This window comes from Choloepus didactylus, chromosome 10 (assembly GCF_015220235.1).
Source record: "Choloepus didactylus isolate mChoDid1 chromosome 10, mChoDid1.pri, whole genome shotgun sequence".
Lineage (NCBI taxonomy): Eukaryota > Metazoa > Chordata > Mammalia > Pilosa > Megalonychidae > Choloepus > Choloepus didactylus.
Window position 1 is genome coordinate 128,509,337 of NC_051316.1, and position 19,914 is coordinate 128,529,250.

General features: G+C 55.7%; 1 protein-coding gene across 4 annotated transcripts in view; it reads right to left on the reverse strand.

The window, feature by feature from the left end:
- COL5A1 (collagen type V alpha 1 chain) overlaps window positions 1–19,914 on the reverse strand; it is a 177,832-nt gene that overhangs the window by 128,005 nt on the left and 29,913 nt on the right. For all 4 annotated transcript variants that reach the window (XR_005219102.1, XM_037851096.1, XM_037851098.1 and 1 more), the window contains exons 2-3: window positions 6,698–6,865; window positions 257–470 (exon numbers count right to left, since the gene is read on the reverse strand). Coding sequence is in view for 3 of the 4 variants with exons in the window: in XM_037851096.1 (XP_037707024.1) it covers window positions 257–470; window positions 6,698–6,865 (382 nt within the window). In the remaining variant the exon portion in view is untranslated. The remainder of the gene's footprint in view (window positions 1–256; window positions 471–6,697; window positions 6,866–19,914) is intronic.

Genomic DNA, 19,914 nt, shown 5'->3' on the forward strand with positions numbered 1-19,914 from the left:
TGACTACGTTTTACAGAGGAGAGCTGGAGGCCCAGGGAGAAGGGGCTCCCCGAGGCCACAGAGGATGAGGTGAGACGGGAACCCAGCCTCAGGACTCCCAGCCCAGTGCTCTCTGCCTGGTGCTGCTCCCGGGGCTCCTCAGTGCCACTGGCTGCGTGACTTGCCATCGTGACCCACCTCCAGCCAGCGGACCCGCGGCGCCCTGCTCCGTCCCTCGGGTGCGAGGGGGACTGGGCTGCAGACGGTACCCACTTACTTGCCGTCCGACAGGTTGATGCCCCTGAAGAGGGGGTAGTCTTCGGGGCCGGGTTTCCCCGTGTGGTCCTCGTAGAGGAAGACGGGGGAGCGGCCCAGTTCCAGGCCAATCTGCTGTATGCCCTGCTCATTGTAGATGGAGACCAGGAAGGCCTGGCTGCCCTTCTTGGCTTTCACAGTGGTGAGGATGGAGAAGTCCTCGGGAAACGCGGACGCTGGAACAGAGGACAGAGAGAGGAAGGCCGTCAGGAAGCCTCTGGCCAGGCCCAGTGCACGGCTCTGCAGAAAGCAGCCCCAGGACTTGGCAGCGTTGGCATCGCTGTAGATGTGCCCTTGATCAAACTGTCCCTGCAGCCCTTCCCTACCACCACGAGTCCGCGCCTGCTCCTTCAAGGCTCAACCCAAGTGCAAAGCCCTCTAGGAAACCCAATGGGTCCTTCCAACTGGGGACCCTCAACGCCCTCTTTTCAGCTCCTCTCCTCAATTCACCTGTGTATAAATCCCAATTAGAACCTTCTGGAATGTGACTATGCTGTTTTTGAAGAACCTTTGTATCCTCCATAGCATCTAAAGCTGTGCCCAGCAGAGTGTATCTCATTCAAAATCCACTGAAGGGAAAAAGAAGGAAGGAGGGGGGAGGGGAAAGGGGGAGAGGAAAGGGGGGAAGGGGAAGGGGGAGGGGGAAAGGAGGGCTGGCAACAGGCAGGGGCCTTTCCAGAACTGCATTTTGTGACATTTCCTTATCCACATGCAGAAAAGGAAGAAAAAGGAGAAGGAAACCAAAAGACTGCAAAGCAAAATCAAAAATCAAAAAACAAATCCACGTATCGATGGGAGGGAACATCTCTTACAGTGCAGGCCGGAAACTTCCTGAAGTCCTCAGCAGCCAGCCCCAGGCCGGCCCTGCCCATGCACCCGCGCCTGCACCAGGCTGCTCTGGACATCCCAACGTGTCCGCCCTTCGTCCTCAGGAGTGACCAGAAGGCTGTACCCCTCCTCTGTATCGATCCTTGTGCGGAACTCAGCCACTCTCTCACATGTGCAATTTGCAATTCTGCTAAGAGCTGGGGGCTGATGGAGAACGTGCAGCTGATCGATGCGCAGCTGAGTCAGCAGAAATGCTCAGCCCAAGTCAGTGTGCTTCTCAGAACCAGCCACGTGGAGTGGCGTCCCCGAGTGGTGTCAGTAAGAATATACTGACTGAAAGTAAGGGGCCCAGGACTGCCACCCAGCCGCCGTGGGCAAATGCCAGGGGCTGCAGCCCTGGCTCGTGGGCACAAGGAGGAAAACCATCCCTTATCGGATCCTCCCCTGCATTAGATTGCAACAAGGTCGACCAGATGGACACGGAGAGCTGCCATCAGCAGGCACGGAGGATGCGGTCCGTGAGTGCCCCCTGCCGATGGAGCCGCGGCACAGCCGCTCCTACCCACAGCAGGGAGTGCTGCAGGGTGCCATGCTGGGGCAAGGGGACGTCACAGACCACTAGACGGATGGCGTCCTATGACAGCCAACGGGGTGGGGGAGACGACCGCCTGCGCAGCCCTCCCACCCTTGGTAGGAAGCAGCAAGGGGAGAGGTCTCGAGGGTCGAGAGAGGAGCGGGACTGGGGCTGCTTCCGGACACAAACCAATCAGCCGCAAAGGCTGGCATGGGGAGCTGCAGGCGCTGAGGCTGTGGCAGGGGCAGGCTGGGGAACCCATCCCGTGGGGTCCCAAATCCCGCCCGAAGCGTTCTGATCAGGAAAGCCGGAGGCTCCCAGCCGAGGGGTCACCCAGCAGGGTGTGTGGGTCTGTCTGCCGTGCACTATGCCACGGCCCTGGCTCTCCCCCCAAGGGACTGGGCCTCAGAGGGACCTGGCTCAAAGCCCACCGCTGGGGGCAGCTCTGACGGCGGGTGACGGCAGCCAGTGCAGCCATCTCCATCCACGAGGGAGCGACTCGGGCTGCCCTTCCACTAGGGACGGGGGCCATTTGGGAACAGATTTGTTGACGTCGCCATTTGCACACAGCCATCAGCTCCACACTATCCCGTCCAAGGTGGGGACGGGGAGGCAGAGACCATGGCCTCAGTGGACACCCCTATGGCCTACCTACAGGAGGACGCTCCAGCCAGCAAGGCCAGCAGCTCAGGGTGGTCCCAGCTGGCCCCTGCGAGAGAGCGGGCACCAACGGGCTGGGGAGGGGTCCCTGACCTCGAGCGTCTCCGTGGCCACTGTCCACGCCGGGCGGACTGGGGGCTGTGGTCTGAGCGCCTCACTGGCTCCCACTCGCAGGGCCACCGGCCGCCTGTCCCACCCAGGACAACTCTCGCCACCTCCAGTCATCCCGACGTGACAGCCCGCGTGGGACAGCTCACCTTCACCTCTTGCCAGCAGCTCGTTAAAAGGCTGTTTCTCAATTTTTAAGATCTCTATGGTAACAAATTTTCTCAGCTCAGATAACCTAAAAGGATAAATTATGCTTAACATTAATCTAGCTCCTGGCAAAATAACAATGGATTTATTGTCACTTTAGAGACGGTCCGTTCTTGTCACTGGCATGAAGAGGGCACACACTAAATAATCGGCTGTCTGGGCAGTCTGGGGACATGGCTGCCGAACACTTCACATTTTATCTCTCAGAGAGAAGTCACAACTGCGGGGGCGGGGGGGCTTGGCGAGAGGCCCAGTAACTTCCTTACGTTATTTTCTTTTTACTTCGGCTCAGGCCCAAAGGCCCTGGAGCACTTTAAGTATACAGTAGGAGTTTAATAAATGCATTTGCGGTCAGATTGAATCACACTAAGTCAAGGAAACAGGTCCTGGGCAGGAGGCTCAATCATTCGATTTGTTCTTGTGACCAACTGTGACACGTCCCTGCTGCATCCCAGGCACTCTCCGGGCAGCCTCAGAGACAGCGGGGAAGGGGCAGCCATGGGGGGCTCCTCCTGGAGCCCGGGACCCTGCTGAGGCGGAAAAGCCTGGGCACAGAAGAAGGTGCTGGCAAAGGGGTGGGGAGCAGGAAGGGAGGGTACAGACAAGCAGGTTAGCAGAGGGAGGACAGGATGGGCAGGGACCCCAATTCATGGCATAGGAACACAGGAGGAAGCTGGGGTACGGACCCAGAGAAGTGAAGACTCAGGGTGGGCCTGGAGTTCCCCAGCTTCCAGTGTCCTAGGAGACGACCCGGGGGGGGGGGGGGTTGCCGTGCCTGGTAGTCTTCCAAGGGGTCAGTGAGGGTGCCAGAGGGGGTCCCAGGCCACCTACACGTCCTCCAATCTGAGCCTGGAGTTGGACTTGCACCCCCAGGAGCTTTGGGGCAGCACGGGGACCCCAGGAAGCACCTGTCTCTCTGTGTTCAACGGCTGCTTCTGGGGTCTCAGGCGAGTCTCACCTGAACGTGACGTCCCCCCTGCAGGCGGAGGGGTGCTGAATCCCCCAGGCGAGCCAATCCCAGCCCTCCCCAGGCCATTCACCACCCCCAACATCGCAGCTTGGGCTTCTGCTTTGGCCCCGCACCCCGCTTTGACCCTGCCAGCCCCCATGTATCAACACCCCCCACTAAACAGCCATCCGGGGAAAAGCTGCAGCCTCAAGTCCAGATCCCCAGGCAGACTGAGCTCAGAACCCAGATTACTGGGGTCTCAGCAGACTAGAACAATCTCAGGCCTGAATGCAGCAGAGAACACGCACTGCTTAGCTGCAGCTCCTCAGGGGACGAGAGGGGATCCCAGTGCCGAATCCCCAGGTAGGGATGCTGATGTGCCCGTCAAGAGAAGGCTGGGATTTCTGTCTCTCTGCTCATGGCCGTACCCCCAGTGCCCAGGCGGCATGTGCTTCTCAACACGGCTGCTGAATAAATGAAGGTGTGAGGCCGCGGGGGTGGAGGGTGGACGTGAGCTCGGGTCTGGCCTGGCCTGGGAGGAAGGAGACCACGTCCCGGCCAAGGCCCCTGAGTATCTGCTCGGCGTAGGCCACCGGGCACTCAGCAGGGACCCAGAGCCCCCCGGCCTGAGAACAGAGGGGCGGCATCTCCAGGAACTCTCCAGGAGGCCCCTCAGAAAAGGAGCCACCAGGACGGGGCTTCCCTGCAAGCTCAAGAAACCTTCTCAGGCACCTCTGCCCAATGCACGTCACCGCACCCCGGGAAACGGGCAGGTCACCTCTGCCCGCTCCCCCTGTCCGAATGAACCGAGCGAGATGGCTGCTGCCTGCCCAGCTTCGTCCTACAGGAACAGCCCCGGGCACGTCGTGTGGTTCTAGCTGCACGGGCTGAACACGCTTCTCACGAAAACCTGAAATGGACCTCCGAAGCCCACCACTGCAAGGGGTCCCAAGGTCATCAGGGGCAAAAGGCGGGAGAGACGACAAGCTCACTTGGAGTTTTACAAGAGAGAAAGGAACAGAGAAGCCACATCATTCTGACAGCTCTGAGGCCCGTAAAATCAATTGCTATCGATGTAGGAAACGTCCTTTCAATAGTTTTTCCTGACTCAACACTTTGGGACCGCAGAGGGACCCCATAGAAGTGCCTACTTCAATGGCTCCAATGCTACCTCCGGTCTTCCTTGTCATTACTGAGGCAGCCGTTATCGATGGAGCTGTGCTCCTGGACCGAGCTTGTGGCTATCAGGAGACCCTGGAAAAGCAGAGCAACTGTTGGACTGTCTCATCACGTTACTAATTTGAGAGTTTGGGAAGAAATAAACCACTGCTTAAAAAAAGTGCTGTATCTTACTATCCAGGAGTTCATACTAGATTTCCCAACAATTAGTCCCCATCCCCGAGATCCTACAGTGGTTCTCGCCTCAAGAAACTTCAAGGGGGCAGAGGGTGTAAGGACACAAATTCCAGGAAATCTGCTGTGCCACTAACACTGAAGTTCCAGGAAATCTGCTGTGCCACTAACACTGAAGTGGGCGATGGGCAAGATTGGATTAATCGTCAACTGACTGATGAAAGATCACCTCCAATATGAAGTTTGAGTGCGACAACATCATGCACATGTTGCTCAGAGAATGTTCTAGAATAAGGTCAGAGTCCAGGTGGTCTCGGATAGTTGGCCCTCTCAGGCTTTTGCCTCCCAAAAGCCAATTTCTCTAGATCAGGAATTCTCAACCTGGAAACACGGGGCAGAAAAGCAGGCAAACTCTGAGCCAGCACGCAAATGAGCACTCATGCGTGATTCTAGAAGCTGCGTCTTCCAAAAAGGAAACACACTGCTGATGCACAGGAAGATGCAATCCCGTAGTTGGGAGCTGAGGGCAGGTGGGAGCACCAGGGAACCAGGACGGTGACATTCCCAGGCAGGGTGTCTGCAGCACCCCCAGCAAGGTGCCACGCAAAGGCTCTAAGAGACCCCAATCCACGAAGGGGCCTGGGTTGCCTCACCCCGCTTCCGCAGAGCTACGAGGCAGGGACGGAGGGCCCCTGAGTTAGCGTGTCCATCCCAAACAGCATTCTGGAAAAAACTGACACCGTCTCTCTCTCAGATTCCTAAACGTCACACTGGATTTAAAAGAAGGCTGAGGAAACAGTGGGTCAGGCACATGATTATGAGCGAAAGGGTCAGAGGAAGCAAAACACAGGCAGAAAAAGTGTCCTGCAGGGACCCAGTGGGGACGTGGGACTGACAGACACGCAACTGGTCCAAAGGCTGCCCCGTGTCTGTGTTCAATGTTGGAGTCACATGCTGGTCACCAAAAGATGGTGCACGGGCTTCTTCTAATAAAGAAACTTCCCTGCCCAAGGACCCCTAGTCCCTTCTTATCTGAATCAGGAAGAGGAGCTCACTCCAAGCCAAGCCACGAGCCCCCGAGGAAGGGAGACCGGCCATCGATTGCTGGCTTATTTATCTTATTTACACACGTCCAGATAAGCCCAGAGAGTGTAATTGCCTCGGGGAGGGCGGGGTGACAGGGACAACTCGACTGCTGCATCTTAGCAGCGGGCATTGCGTCCCGCCTGCTCTGGGTGTGTAATTAAAAGCAGACATCCAGTGCCTGGCAATCGATTCTCATTAAAAGCCTCTCGCCCCCCTGCAGGGAGCCATAATGTCTGACTCATGTGCTCTCTCTATCATCGGCCTCAGCTAGACGTCTGTCTGGAAGTGCTCCGTCTCCCACATCCCTGACGTCTCTCTGAGCCACGTCACCCGTAAACCACCCATATCGTTTTTGCATTTGGGATCCTGGCTGCCCACCTGAGCTGGGGATGCACCTGCCCGCAGAAGCCACGGGGACAGGTGAGCCCCACATGCCCACATTTGGGGGTGTGCCATGATGGCTGCTGGGAACTGAGTTTGCAGGGTGCTGAGAGCCAATGGGGCTCACAAGAAGGGCTGCCCAGAAAGCCAGGTGTGACTCTCCCACCACCCGGGCGTCCAGCCCTGCTACCCGATGGGGGTGGCAGAGTGGAAACGTGTGCCCCTCCCCACCCCAGGAGGTGACCTGCATCTCTTACCAGGGTATAGCTGCTTGGTGGGCGCACTGAGCTGAGCATCTTTCGTGACCCTGTAGGCAACATCGGGTCCCGTGGAGGAACGCCGTGTTGTGCAGAAACCTGTCGTCTTTGTTATTCCATCAGGCAAACTGGGAAAATCTAGAACCTTCAGGAGATCTGCTGGCTGAGCTGAAATGAGAAATGGGAGGGGTGGGATTAGACACAGAGGAAAGGAGACGCCTGCAGCCCAGGCTCGACCTTCTCGGGGTGACCCCGGAGAGTATAGAAGAGCCAGGAACCCACCCCCCACCACCAAGCCCACCACCACAAGTGTCCGACCCTCAGAAGATGCTGAGGACACAGGGTCATCATACGGCAGAGAAATCCAAATGGAAAGCCCAGCTGCAGCCCACAGTGAGCATCCATGGAACAACCCCCGCTCGCAGCACCTTGGCCTGCTCCCACCGCTGCCCTCTGGCACTCACGCCACCCTTTCTCTCTGAAGCTTCAGCCACTACCCAAGGAGGCCTCCCGGCTCTGCAGTCCGCGGCCTCCCCACCACCCTTCTCACTAGTCACATAAGGGAAAGATGCCCCATAATGGGTCTTAAAAGGCTTAAAATCCCCCTGCGACAGGAACATCTTCACAAAGGGCTGTCTTACGAACTGGGTGTGCTGACAGAAGAGAGAGAAAGGGTTGAAGACGTGTGTGATGCACGCTAAGCAATATCTGGGGCATTTGCACATCCTTAGTCACTGCTAAGGAGAACAAAAGGGAAGCCATCGGCATATTTTATCCCAGGATGGAGTTTAATCATTAGCCCATTAAAATGTAATTTTCCCTTGTTTGTTTACAGCAAATACCCAGTTTCCGTTCCCCACCACCAAGGACCAGGAAGGAGGACCCCACACCCCCTGGAAAGCCCCTGACCCTCCGTCAGGGCTTGGCCCCCAGGGGCTCCTCAGAGGACAGAGGAGACACTGATGCTGACCTCAGGCCCGGGGTTTACCGGAGAGCTCCACAGTTCCCCCAAAACACAAAAGATGGCTTCTGCCCACCAACGGCCCCTCATCACATCCTGAAGGCCCCGGACCTCCAGGCTGTGTTGACCACAAGGTTTGGGACCCACAGGCTGCCCCCAAACTAGTCAGTTTCATGTGGAAAGTTCAGCTCACGCTGCTACAAACAAGTGGCCCCCGGGAGGCCAGCCAGAGAAAATAAACCCGAACTCCACATCTGAGAGAGAGAACAACCTGCTGCTAGGCCCCAGACTGCGGGTTTGGGAACCCAGCCGCCAGCATCTGCCTGCCCACCTGGCTGTGGGTGGGACTGGCCACGCCCAGCCGCGGGAGCAAGGGCACCTGAGCCCCACCTGGCCAGTCAGAGTACACCTCCACCTCCCAGGTGACTGGTTCAGAAATGAGACGTGACCAGGTCAGGCCAATGAAACTCCAGCCTGGGTCCTTTGGGGAAGGAGGCATCCTCAGGCAGGGTGGACATGGACCTGGAGCTCCAGTGGGGCTCGTGTCTCTGAGTGAGGTCGACACAGAGAGAGAGTCCAGGATGGAGAGAGACAGACTCTGGCCACATTGAGCACCTGGATCAAGCTGTGCCTGAAGCAGATAGTCCACAGGAGTAGCAAGTTCACCTTTATGCTGTGCCACTTTCGGTCAGACTTCAGACACTCGCTACTAACCAAGTTAGCGCCCTGGCTGCAGCAGCAGGGTTAACACGGGCTTACCCCTCGGCTCGTTGGCCCTGAGGAAATACCAAGTTTACCGAGCATCTTCCTCCCCAGGTAGATGTCGTTACGTGCCCAGGACTCACTCAAGAGGAAAACCCCACTTTTTTGACAAGGGTGGAAGTGGAAGCAAAAGGACCGCCAAAGCTGGTTTCCCTTTGGCCGGTGCCTGGGGGATCCCGCAGCCAGCCCGCAGCCAGCTGCCCACCTGGGGTGGGGAGCCCAGGCAGCTGGGGCCAGGCTTGAACGACACCTGGCGGGGAGGGAAATCTGGGTGGCTTGTGCCCCACAAAACACGACCCCCACACCACAGTTCTTGGGGTCCAGAGTTTCCTGCTTCAGCAGTGTCATTCCTACAAGTCGGCTTTGCTGCGGGCCTGCTGTCAGTTTAATCAAAGACCGGAAACATAGTGGGGGGGGCCTCACTTCCACATGAAACGGAAACCACTGCAGAGGGCAGCAGACAGGGGCAGCCTGGGGGACTGTCCCCACTGCTGGGGGCCTGCCTCCACCCGCTTATCGAGCTGCTGCCTCGTGTGGTCACTTCAGCCTTCCTGGGGGGCTCTCGGCTCCCACCCAGGTCAGTTCCTCCCGCATCTGTGGCACTTTGAAAGCACTCAGCTCCAGAAACATGCCCCCCAGCCCCCCAGGAAGCCCTCGCTGGACGCTCATCTCCCTGACGTCAGAAGCAATGTCAGCGCAGGTGTCTGAGGAGGCCGGGGTGGCGGAGCCCAGGGCTGGACACAGCCAGCCACTGCTCACCTGCCAGAAGGACCGAGCATCGAGCTCTGGCTCAGCCCCGAGATTCAGTTCCAGGACTGGCGGTGGCCAGGGGAAGGGATCAGGGAGCACGGCTGGGTTTCCTGGATGCACATCGGAACAAGCCTGCGGTGCTCTCCCAGACTCCCGGGCTGGTGAGGCTGTTTTCTCAATTGCTAACGGGGAGAGCTATTTTCCAGGCGCCTTTGGGGACAGGTTTATAGGCTTCTATTGCAAAAAGTGGAAAGGCCACCGGACCTTTCCCAGGCCCAGTGCCACCTGCTCTCCAGCCTGGACTTCCCGTGCCAATGCTAGAAAACTATTTTAGCCTTTTAAATAGGTGTGGAAGGGCCCGGAGGCGTCTGCCAGCACAGGATCGTGTCAGGTTTCTTCCTGCCGACACTGGAGTCTGCCACTTTTACAGTAATTTCTAGAGAATTTGGGGCATTGGTTCCTCTATCCAGATGCAAACTCCACCTGGAAACAGCTCTGGCTTTGGGGACAGACGGATGTGGGTTTGGAACCCAGGGTCACCACCTCCTAAGGAGAAGAAGCTGGCACTTCCCTGCACTCCTCGGGGCAGCACGAGAAGCCGGGAGAGACGGACAGGAAAGCACAGAGCACTCCACGTTTGTCCTCGTCCTCCCTGATGGCTGAGCAGAGACGACACTCACCGCTGGCTCCCTTTGCACACATGTGGGTCCCCCTCGCTCGGTGAAGACAGGAACGACAGACGGTGTGGCCTCTGCACCAGCAAGGGTGTCCATTTAAAGTAACGGCCAAGTGGGCTGTGCCCGTCAGTCCCCGAAAACTGGCATGGTGGAGGCGCCAGGGAACAAGGGCTCTGCCCACGTGACCAGGCCCAGCCGTGACAGCTGCCGTGAGGGGACTAAAGACGACCCAGAGAGCAGCCACCTCCCGCCCACCCTCCTTCCAACGCGGGATCTTGCTCCACAGCGTGGACAGCGGAGGACTGCACTGCCCAGATCCGTTTGTGGGAAGGTTCCGCATGCAAATTAGACAGAGTGTCTCAGGAAATCTGGAATGGGAAGGGAGGTGGCGTGGCCTTCCTGCACGGCCCATGCGGGCACGCGGCTTGTGGAGGCGGCAGGGGCCGCTCCCGGCCCCAGGCCTGCAGACTGGCCTCACGGAGGGGGACCTGGTGGCTTTGAAGCAGCAACCCGAGATGGGGATGGCCGCACCACTGAGCCACTGTGACCTCAGAAGTGGCAGCAGAGTGGGGGAACCTCGTGACCACCAACCCGCCAGCCCTTCCACGGACACGGTGAACACCTCATTCCTTGCATTACATCCCCAGCCACGACACAGCTCGCTCTCTGTTTTGCACACTGAGCCTGCCTGATACGAGAAGTCGCCCATACATGACCCAAGGGGGCAAGTCCCAGCGCAAGGCCACTCCGATTGCAGTCTGCACACGACAGGGAGCCTTCGCCTCATCTCCCGTGAGTCAGATCCCAAGTACAGCCTTACCGCGAGCTCTTCTGCTTAAAGACACCCCAGGAAGGGCCTGGCCACCTCCCGCTGTAGGCCAGAGTTAGGAAAGCTGGACACCGCCTCCTTCCCACCTTCACTATCAGCAGAAATACTGTCGTTAAAGCACCAGCGTCCTCAAGGCCCGTGTTACAGCAGATGCAAGCAGGTGCTACGTTTGCAGACACCTAAAGGAGCAGGGCACGGGAGAGGTCAGCTTTAAGGAAGAAAGGCGGTGACTGAGGAAGAATTTGGAGACGTGTGGTTGGGTTCTGGGTGCCACGAGCACAAAACGCAGCATGAAGACCTTAAAGAGAAATACAAGTGTGACAGTGGAGGTTACACAGAGAAGGGTAGGATGGATGGATGGATGGATGGATGGATGGATGGATGGACAGAGACGATGTGTGGCTGGATGGATGATGGATGATGATGGATGGATGTTTGGCTGGACACATGGATGGAAAAATGGGTGGGTGGACAATGGATGGATGGGTGGATGGGTGAGTGGGTAGGTGGGTAGGGGGTGGATGATGGATGGATGGTTGGATGGATGGGTAGCAATGGATGAATGATGAATGAATAGGTAGATGGATGGAAGGACGATGAGCAGATGGATGGATGAGAGGTGGGTGGACGGATGGATGAGCAAGAGGAGGTGAACGGCTCAAATCAGGAAGTAGAGGCACCAGAGGCAGAATTTACAGTTGACATCTAAGTAGTCAAATTCTCAAAAGCCAAGGGCAAGGTCTCAACTCTCCACGCAAGGGTGACCGTGCCCCCCCCCAAAAGGTGTTTCCACAGTCACCTGTTGGAGTCAATGCCCTATGCCCAGAATTGCTGAGCTCCGTATCCCACCCGGACCCACCCACCTCCTCAGCTCCCAGCCCACAGGTCACCAGCTCCTGAAGAATCCACCCAGAAGCTGGGACAAGGGGGGCTCCGGGGTGTTCACACGTGCACACAGCACCTATGAGCCCAGGTGGAGTGAGACAGCTGCTAGTAACAGGAATTTAAACAGGTTCTGTAAGTAAGCTGGCACCAGAGGCAAGAAAGGGGAGGGCAGTGGCCAGGGCACCTGCCTGCCAGGCTTTAGGGTGGGCCAGGGCTCAGCAGCCCCTCACTTTGGATCGGAACCCTCGGGGGGGTAACACTTCCCAGTCACGATGCAAATGCTATAGAATTCGGCCTGCTCTCAGCACGGGCAGGAGGGAGGGCACGAACGAAGCCTGAGGCCACCGACTCGAGCTACGAAGGATGTGGCGTCAGCATGGCATCTGGAAGCTTCCAGCCCAGTACTGCTGCCGCCATCCTGCCAGCCCCGGGGAATGGAAACGCTCAGGGGGGCCCCGTGCCAAGTGCTGACTTCAGCACCTCCTCCTTCTGCCCCCTCCCTTCCAGCACATGGTGCCATGGAGCGAGGAGAAGGAGGCCGCAGAAGAGAACAGAGGGACTGAGGGCCGGAAAGGAGAGGTGGCCTGCTGGAGACGGGACGCCGAAATGAGCACGGGTGGGACTCGGCCTCCCTGTTTGCCCAGAGCCCAGCCAGCGTGGAGCCAGCGTGCAGCAGGGGCAGCAGGGGCTCAGCCACGTTTGTTGAATGACTGAGTGACCCCACAGCTTTACCTCTGACCGACAGCGGGGATACTCGCAGCCTAGTGCTTCTGTGAATAAAAATCGACGCTGTTCACCTTGGAAAAGCGGCACAGCCTTGGAAAGTGGCACAGTTTTCAGGAAAGCACTGGGCTTAACTCCCACAGCCACGCCATGACACACAAGCAGAGCTGATGCTGCCATCTCCGTCTGCCGGGCACAGAAAGTAATGGCCACGCCTCCTGCAAGAGGCACTGCCAGGGCTTGCACCCCGGGCCCTGACTCTCCAGACACTTTCTTTTTCCCTAAACAAGCCATGCATATTTTTAAATGCTCGCCAATCGGGGAAGACTGCCTGGGAGGTCCCAGATGATATGGTGGGTTATTTCCCTTCGTGGCCCGAAGTGCGAATTAGGAAATTGTGATTGATCAGAACCCGTTTCTTGCCAGCAAATGGCAGCAGGCCTGGGGATTTCACTGGTCACTGGTGACCAGAGTCCCAACAGGGAGGGCTGACCCCTTCCTCAGTCCCACCCCAGCCCTGGGAGGCTCCTCCACTTCATCACCACTGGGAGGGCTGCTCGCAGAGGCTGGTTCACCTACCTGCCAAGTCTCCAGGGTTCTGGGCCCTCCTTCCTCCAGATGAGGACAGATGGGAAGGATGGCTAGGGTGGGGGTCACAGCCTCACCCACACCTTATTAGAGGGTTCAGATGTGCCGACCCGCTCCCAGGCCCGTCCCCGCCCCGTGCTCCCTGCACAGCCCCCGTCGGCACCGTCCTCCCTGCTAAAGGACGGCCATGGCTTTCTTGGAACACATTCACCAAATGTTCAAGAGGCTGCACTCTGGCAGCACGGCCGGGGTGGGTCACGGCTCACAGCCCCAGTCCCCAGCACACCCAGGGGCTGCTCCCCTCGACGGAGACTTGGCACCTCGTTGGGATCCCCAGGCCACGCAGGCGAGAGAGGAAGGCCGTGCTGCTTCCCGCCAGAACTCCAGGCCCATCTTCCCGAGGTCACAGCCCCCAGCGGGCAGCGCCCAGGCCTGCAGACAGGGGCCAGGGCCTGCAAACCTCTCGGCTGCTGGGGCAGAGACAGCGAGACGAACGCGATACAGTGAGCCGGTCGGGGTGTGTGTGGGCAAGAAAGAGACAGACAGAGATGGAGAGAGGGAGGAATTTTTTGCACACTCCAAAATCAACATCATTATCTTCCACAGAAAATTTAAGAGCTCTCTAAATAACCACCAAGGGCTGCGCTGATTTGGAACTGCCAGGACAGAGCTGTTTAATTTTAGTGCCAGAAGGGGTCGTAAATAGCATTGAGGAGAACAGCTTTTATTCCAAGAGAGAACGTGAGATCCAGAAGAGGGAGTGATGACCCCAAGATCGCTGGACTGAGCCACGCTCCGCTTCGAACCCAGGGCCCTGAGGTCCCTGAGCGGGGTAGAGGGGGGGGCCCAGAGGACAGCTCCCCCAGGCCGCAGGACAAGCCCCAGGTTGAAAAGCAAACAGAAGCTGCTCCGCAGGCCGCACTAGAAATTCCTCTTCAGTGACTAAACTATGGGAACAAAGCAACGGGGCAGGGGGTGGAAAACACACTGAGCTGCTCTCCGGGAAGTGGCCTTGCTCCGATGGCCATCCTCGGGACTGCGGACAGCCTCCCGTCCCCCCACCCCGCACCCACCCCAAAATGACTGGTGGGGCAGAAACCTGAGCCCTGGTACCTCTGAACTCAGCCCCATCTCCAGGCTCACCGCCACATGGGGAAAACGAGGTTCCTTGCGTCCCCCCTGTGCTATTTGAATCCATTATGTCCCCCATAAAAGTCTATTCTTTTAATCCAGTCTCGTGGGGACAGGCCTATTGTGGGCGGGATCTTTTGATTAGGCTGTTTCCATGGAGACATGACCCCGCCCATTCAAGGTGGGCCTTAATTAGTTCACTGGAGTCCTTAAGAGAGCTCAGGGAGGGAGAGAGGGCTCAGAGTCGACACAGATGCAGGCAGAAGGACATTTGGAGATGCTAAGCTAAGAGAGAAGCTGAGAGAGACATTCTGGAGAGCAGCTAAGATATTCAATTCAGAGTTTGCCCCAGGAGAAGCAAGGAGGATCCACAGGAGCCAAGGAAAGCTAAGAGAGACAGAAGCCCAGAGACGTTTTGGAGAAAGCCATTTTGAAACCAGAACCCAGGAGCAAAGGACCAGCAGATGCCAGCCACATGCCTTCCCAGCTGACAGAGGTGTTCTGGACACCATCAACCTTTCTTCAGTGAAGGTATCCTCTTGTTGATGCCTTAGTTTGGACACTTCTGTGGCCTGAGAACTGTAAATTTGTAGCCTAACAAATCCCCTTCATAAAAGTCAATCCATTTCTGGAAGTTTGCAATCCGGCGGCTTTGGCAAACAGAATCTCTCCCTAACATGCCGCCATCATCCCACCCACTTCCCACTCTTTGGGGGCTTCATCCACCAACAACCTCCAACTCCGCCATCTGACATCCGAAGCCCACCCCACGCCCACTCCCTCTGCCCCCCGTCGATGTCCTAGGAGGCCCCAGCTCTTCCAGGCTGGTCTGTCTGCTCACCAGTACCAAGATATTACCCAGCTCCATAACGGTCTAGGAGAACAGCGCCCCCTGGGGTTGTGCGGCACAGTCTGTGTGGCCTTCTGCCACCCCTGTTCCCCCAAACCCATGGATCCCCACTTGGCTGTCTCCACCTCTGACCCCCACTCAGGCACAGCAGGCAGCACTGGCTTTGTAGCTGCACAAGGCTGGGTTCGCCCCGGCTCTGCCTTCCAAGGTCAAATGTGCCACCCCAGCCAGCAGGTGGGAAACTCAAAGCACCCCCACGTTCCTCCTGGTGTCCCCACAATCTGCACTGGGAAGCAGTCACGGCAGGGGCTGTCCCGTGATAACTGCCCTCTCCCTGCTCCCTTTTCCCAAGTCCACCAAGTCCTTTTTTCCCTGCAGACGCCAATTTCCTCTGCGGGCAGCACTTCTCTTTGCTCTGGAGAAGTCAGAGGCCACCGTGGGCAGTTCCGCCACCCAGCAACCTGGCAGGAAATGGCAACCCGTCCCTGTGTGCAGGGGTGAACACCAGTTAACGGTGATGCCAGCCAAGGTCCAAACAAGCTCCTAGGGACAGTGGGAGGAGAGCAGGTGGAGGGGGTGGGTCCCTGCGGACACAGGCAGCTCGAGGCCCTGGGGAGCATCAGCTGATACCCCCACCCGAAGCGTCTCAGGCACATACGGGGCTGGAGACAGGTGCCAGGGGCCGGTCGGAGGGCTGGGCACCTGCTGTGCACCTACCTGCCCCGGGATCTGTGCCTGACGACCTCACTTCCCTTGTTCATCAAGGTGGGAGGACAGAGTGGGCACCTGCACTTTGCGGGAGAGGAACCTGGGCTGGGAAAGGCCAGGTGAATTGCCCAAGGTCCCACTGAGATTCCAACAGTTGTCTGGCTGGCTCCAAAGTCTTTGCTCTTTCCTCTACAGCATGAAGCGGAGGAGATACTGGCATTGCCCCTAATCCCCTACCAGACAAACTGCAGCTGCCACTCCTTCACCCTACAGGCACGGCTGCAGGAACACACCGGCGCCATGATGCAGGGGCAAACTGGACGCCAGACATGGGGCCACTTACTCTTCCTGAGACGCCAATGGCCTACAACATCCAAGCTGCAGGGGCTATGGAACATCTCACAACCCCAGCAAACAGAAGAATAACTGGGCAGAAGGTGGCTCTCTTGTCTTACACACTACAACATCCAACCGCTCTTCTGAGCATCAACCAAGAGACACAGTCCTCTTGCTTCTACAAAGTGCAACACTGGATGCTCAGTAAATGCTCTTGGAATGAATGACCCAAAGAAGTCATTCCACATATGGACACATAGATGCATGCAAGAAATGAACAGAAGAAAGGAGAAAAGGATGAATGCGGGACACTGTTATCGAGTTCTGACTTGGCGGGCCTGGGCCAGGGGAACTGATCGGCCCCTAGGAAAGGTAGTGGGGCACGGGTGGTTGCGCCCTCCACGGCCCCCCGGGCCTGAGAAAGTGGAGCCGAATGCAGGCCCCATTTCCTCACCCCAAAGTAAAAACCATTGGGGAGGGCTTGCCGGAGAAAACCGCCCCCTTTACCTTGCCCACCCACTCCCCGTTACCGGAGCAACTCCCGCCCCTTTTCAATCAACCTCCGCGCCCTCTCAGAACCAATCCAAGCCTTTAACCCTTACAGCTACCCCGCCCTCTAAATGCCCGATATAAGCTTGTACTCTCCCCTAATAAACTCTCTTGGTTTCATCACCCTAAAAGAACCGTGTCCCGCCTGTTCCTTTTTCGCCGCCCTCCATACTTGCACGCCTCCCGCCGGGGACCTGGCCAAGTCCCCCGCCTCGCCTTCGCCTCCGGGAAAGAGCCCCCGCCGCCGGTACCCTCGGAGCAATCCTGGGAGCCTAGGATTTAGCAACCGGCCGCCACCCTCCCCCAGACGAATCAACTGCGACCGCAACTGGCGCCCAACGTGGGGCCCCTGGAATTAAAAGTCCTCTCTACGCAGCGGTCCAGTAAAACCACCCGCTCGCCCGGACGCCTCTCCAGCTCCCCTTCTCCTCGCCTGCAAAGTAAGGGCCGCCTCTCCCTCGCCGCCCGCGGAGCTGCCTCTCCCTCGCCGCTCCACGTCTGGGGCCGCCTCTCCCACGCCGCTCGGCGCCCGGGCCGCTCTTCCTTTCCCGCATTAACCTAACTCTTGCCCCCGACTACCTTTCGTCTTCTCTTCCTATATCCCCCCCATTCCTCCTAACACTCTTCCTCCAGTAGCTTTCCCTCTTCCCCTCCATTACTTTGCTGTGGTCCTCTGTGTCTTTGTTTCTTTGTTTAGCGCGGTGTGCCTCTTTGCAACCGCCCCCCCCAAACTGCTCTCGCTACTAGAGGCTCCTGCCTTCTATTCTCGCCGTCTCCTTCGTCCTCACGGCCACGGTTTACCTCATTTTATTTACTCAATAATCAACTCCCCTTCTTTTGTCTTTCTTTTTTTAACTATTTAAAATATATAGTGTGACATATATAAAAATTAAACTTTTGCTTATTCATTCAAGCTACTATTACTATACATACTATCTTATAAATTAGTTTTGGATTAAAAACCAGCTAAAATATTGTGAAATAAGATATGTTTCATTGGTGGGGAAGTGAATATGAAAATGATACAGTTCAATATCTTAGTTTAATGGCTAAGAAGAAATACAGTTTATCAATGGTATATTAATTTTTTCTTACACTAATTTTATCCCTTCAAATTAAATTAGTAACCCATTTATAGTTATGGAAAAAGTACCCTTGGTACTTAACTAACTAGCTTTTCCTAACTGATTTGGATTAAAAACAAAAACTGCTACATCAGAAACATGTTGACATAATCAAAGGAAACAGCTGTTTACAAAAAAGAAGTCATTATAAATAAGTGAATGGAATTCAAATGTAAAGCTATCTTTTGTTTCTCACAGCTAATATCATTCTATCAATATTCGGACTTAACGGAAAATAAAACTCAAACCTCAGTATATCTGTTAAGATCCAATAATAGTTATGTCCACATCAGGAAAGAATAAATAGCAAATTTACAAGTCAGGGTTTTGTTTCTAACTCTACTGTGACAAAAAAAAAAAAAAAAAAAAAATCATTCTTTAGCATAAAAAGGCTCCCTGCTGTCTTTATTATAAATATAAACACAGGAAAGGTTATTTGAGCTGGAGTCCCTACTATGAATTAATTGTAAAGATGTGTGAAATCAACATATATTCACTTACTGATAGGTATTGCCTTAACCAAAAGCTGGCAATCTTTAATTACACAAAGAAATGCTTATTTCTGACATGTATAAACAGAATTTTAATGGACAGGTTTTATAATTTTCCTTCTTCACTCACACATTGGCCAACATTGGCCAGCAATAGATCTCTGCAGTAGCATAAGAACTATTCAAATAATGATAACATGCATATATCCAAGTAACCTGTTCTAAATTCCAAAGCAAAGCAAAAAAAAAAAACAAACATTAGAAAGACTGTCTACTTATCTCTCTCATTAATCTTCTATTAATGTGCCTACTCTCAAATCTCAGAAAAATATTTCATAATTACCAAAATTAACAAAATAATTAGATGATCTGTAGATTTTAAAAAATGACTGATACCATCAATCATACTGCAATTCCCCCTATGAGCACTACTGTACATACTGGGGGTGTGAAACATTAGCCACTAATTGGAAGCCTCCTGTTCCTAATCATTACCTTACCTTAAAGTGGGCCCCTACAGGGTGCAAACTCCCTACAGTTAACTGGCTCGGCCAAGAAAGCGAGGGATCCTGCACACATCTTAATCTTACAGTGCAGCTCCCCACTGATCCTTCCTGGTTACTCGGTCAAACTTGGGGCTTCAGAATCTATGAGAAAGGAGCCGACCGAGGATCACTTATTCTAATAAAAAAGGAGGCTGTAAGCCAACCATGCCAAAATACTGCTTTAAAAACACCCTCTGGCATAGGTCCCAACCAAGTCCTTAACCCCCTTTTTCCACAGCCCTCCAGCCGCACCTCAGCTCCAACCAGCCGCACCTCAGCTACAAGCAGCGCATCACCAACCCCACCACCCCAACCTTTTCTACCCCCCTCTCATTACTCTTCTCCCCTCCTCGGCCTTATCCAAGCGGCCTTCACCTCAGTGAATTCCTCCAACCCCAATCTTACCTCCTCCTGTCGGCTTTGCCTCTCCACCTCTTCCTCCCTGTATGAGCCAGTTGCCTCCAACCTCTCCTTTTCAGAAAATACAGAGGACAGCCCCTCGAAATGCAATTGGAATACCTCTGCCGTCCCCCTAACCTTTCATTCAGTCTCCTTTACAGGAAAGTGCATCCACCCTCGCTCAAGTAACTCTCCCAACCTCACAGCTTGTGCCGACTACTCATCTCCCAGCAGCTCTGCAAAATTTCTTATTCCTCTTAACTCCTCCCAATGGCTCTGCTCCTCTACAGGGCTTACCCCCTGCCTTAACGTGCAAACCCTCAATACAACTAATGAAACTTGCCTCCTAATTGTCCTCATTCCTAGGGTCCTATACCACAGCGAGGAAGACTTCTTCCTCCGCCTGGAAACAACTGCAGCTTCTGCCCCACTGCAAAAGCGAGAGCCCATCACCGTCCTCACGATTGCCTCCCTCCTAGGTCTTGCAGGCGCTGGCACCGGAATCGCTGCATTAGCCAGTCAAGGCTCCGCCCTAACTCACCTCCGTGCAGCTGTTGACGAGGACATTCGTCACCTACAAGACGCTATTTCCCATCTTAAAAATTCTGTCAATTCCCTCTCTGAGGTCGTGCTCCAAAACCGCCGAGGTCTCGACCTTCTCCTCCTCAAAGAAGGAGGCCTTTGCGCCGCCCTAGGAGAAGAGTGCTGTGTATATGCCAATTCCACAGGTCTCGCCGAAGACAGCCTAAAGAAGGTCCGAGAGGGACTGGAACAACGCAAAAGAGACCGTGAAGCCACCAACTATTGGTCCCACATCTTTACCCCCCTCCTCCCATACCTCCTCCCTCTCATCGGCCCCCTACTAATGATTATTCTAGCTCTCACCCTAGGGCCCTGCATTATCCGCAG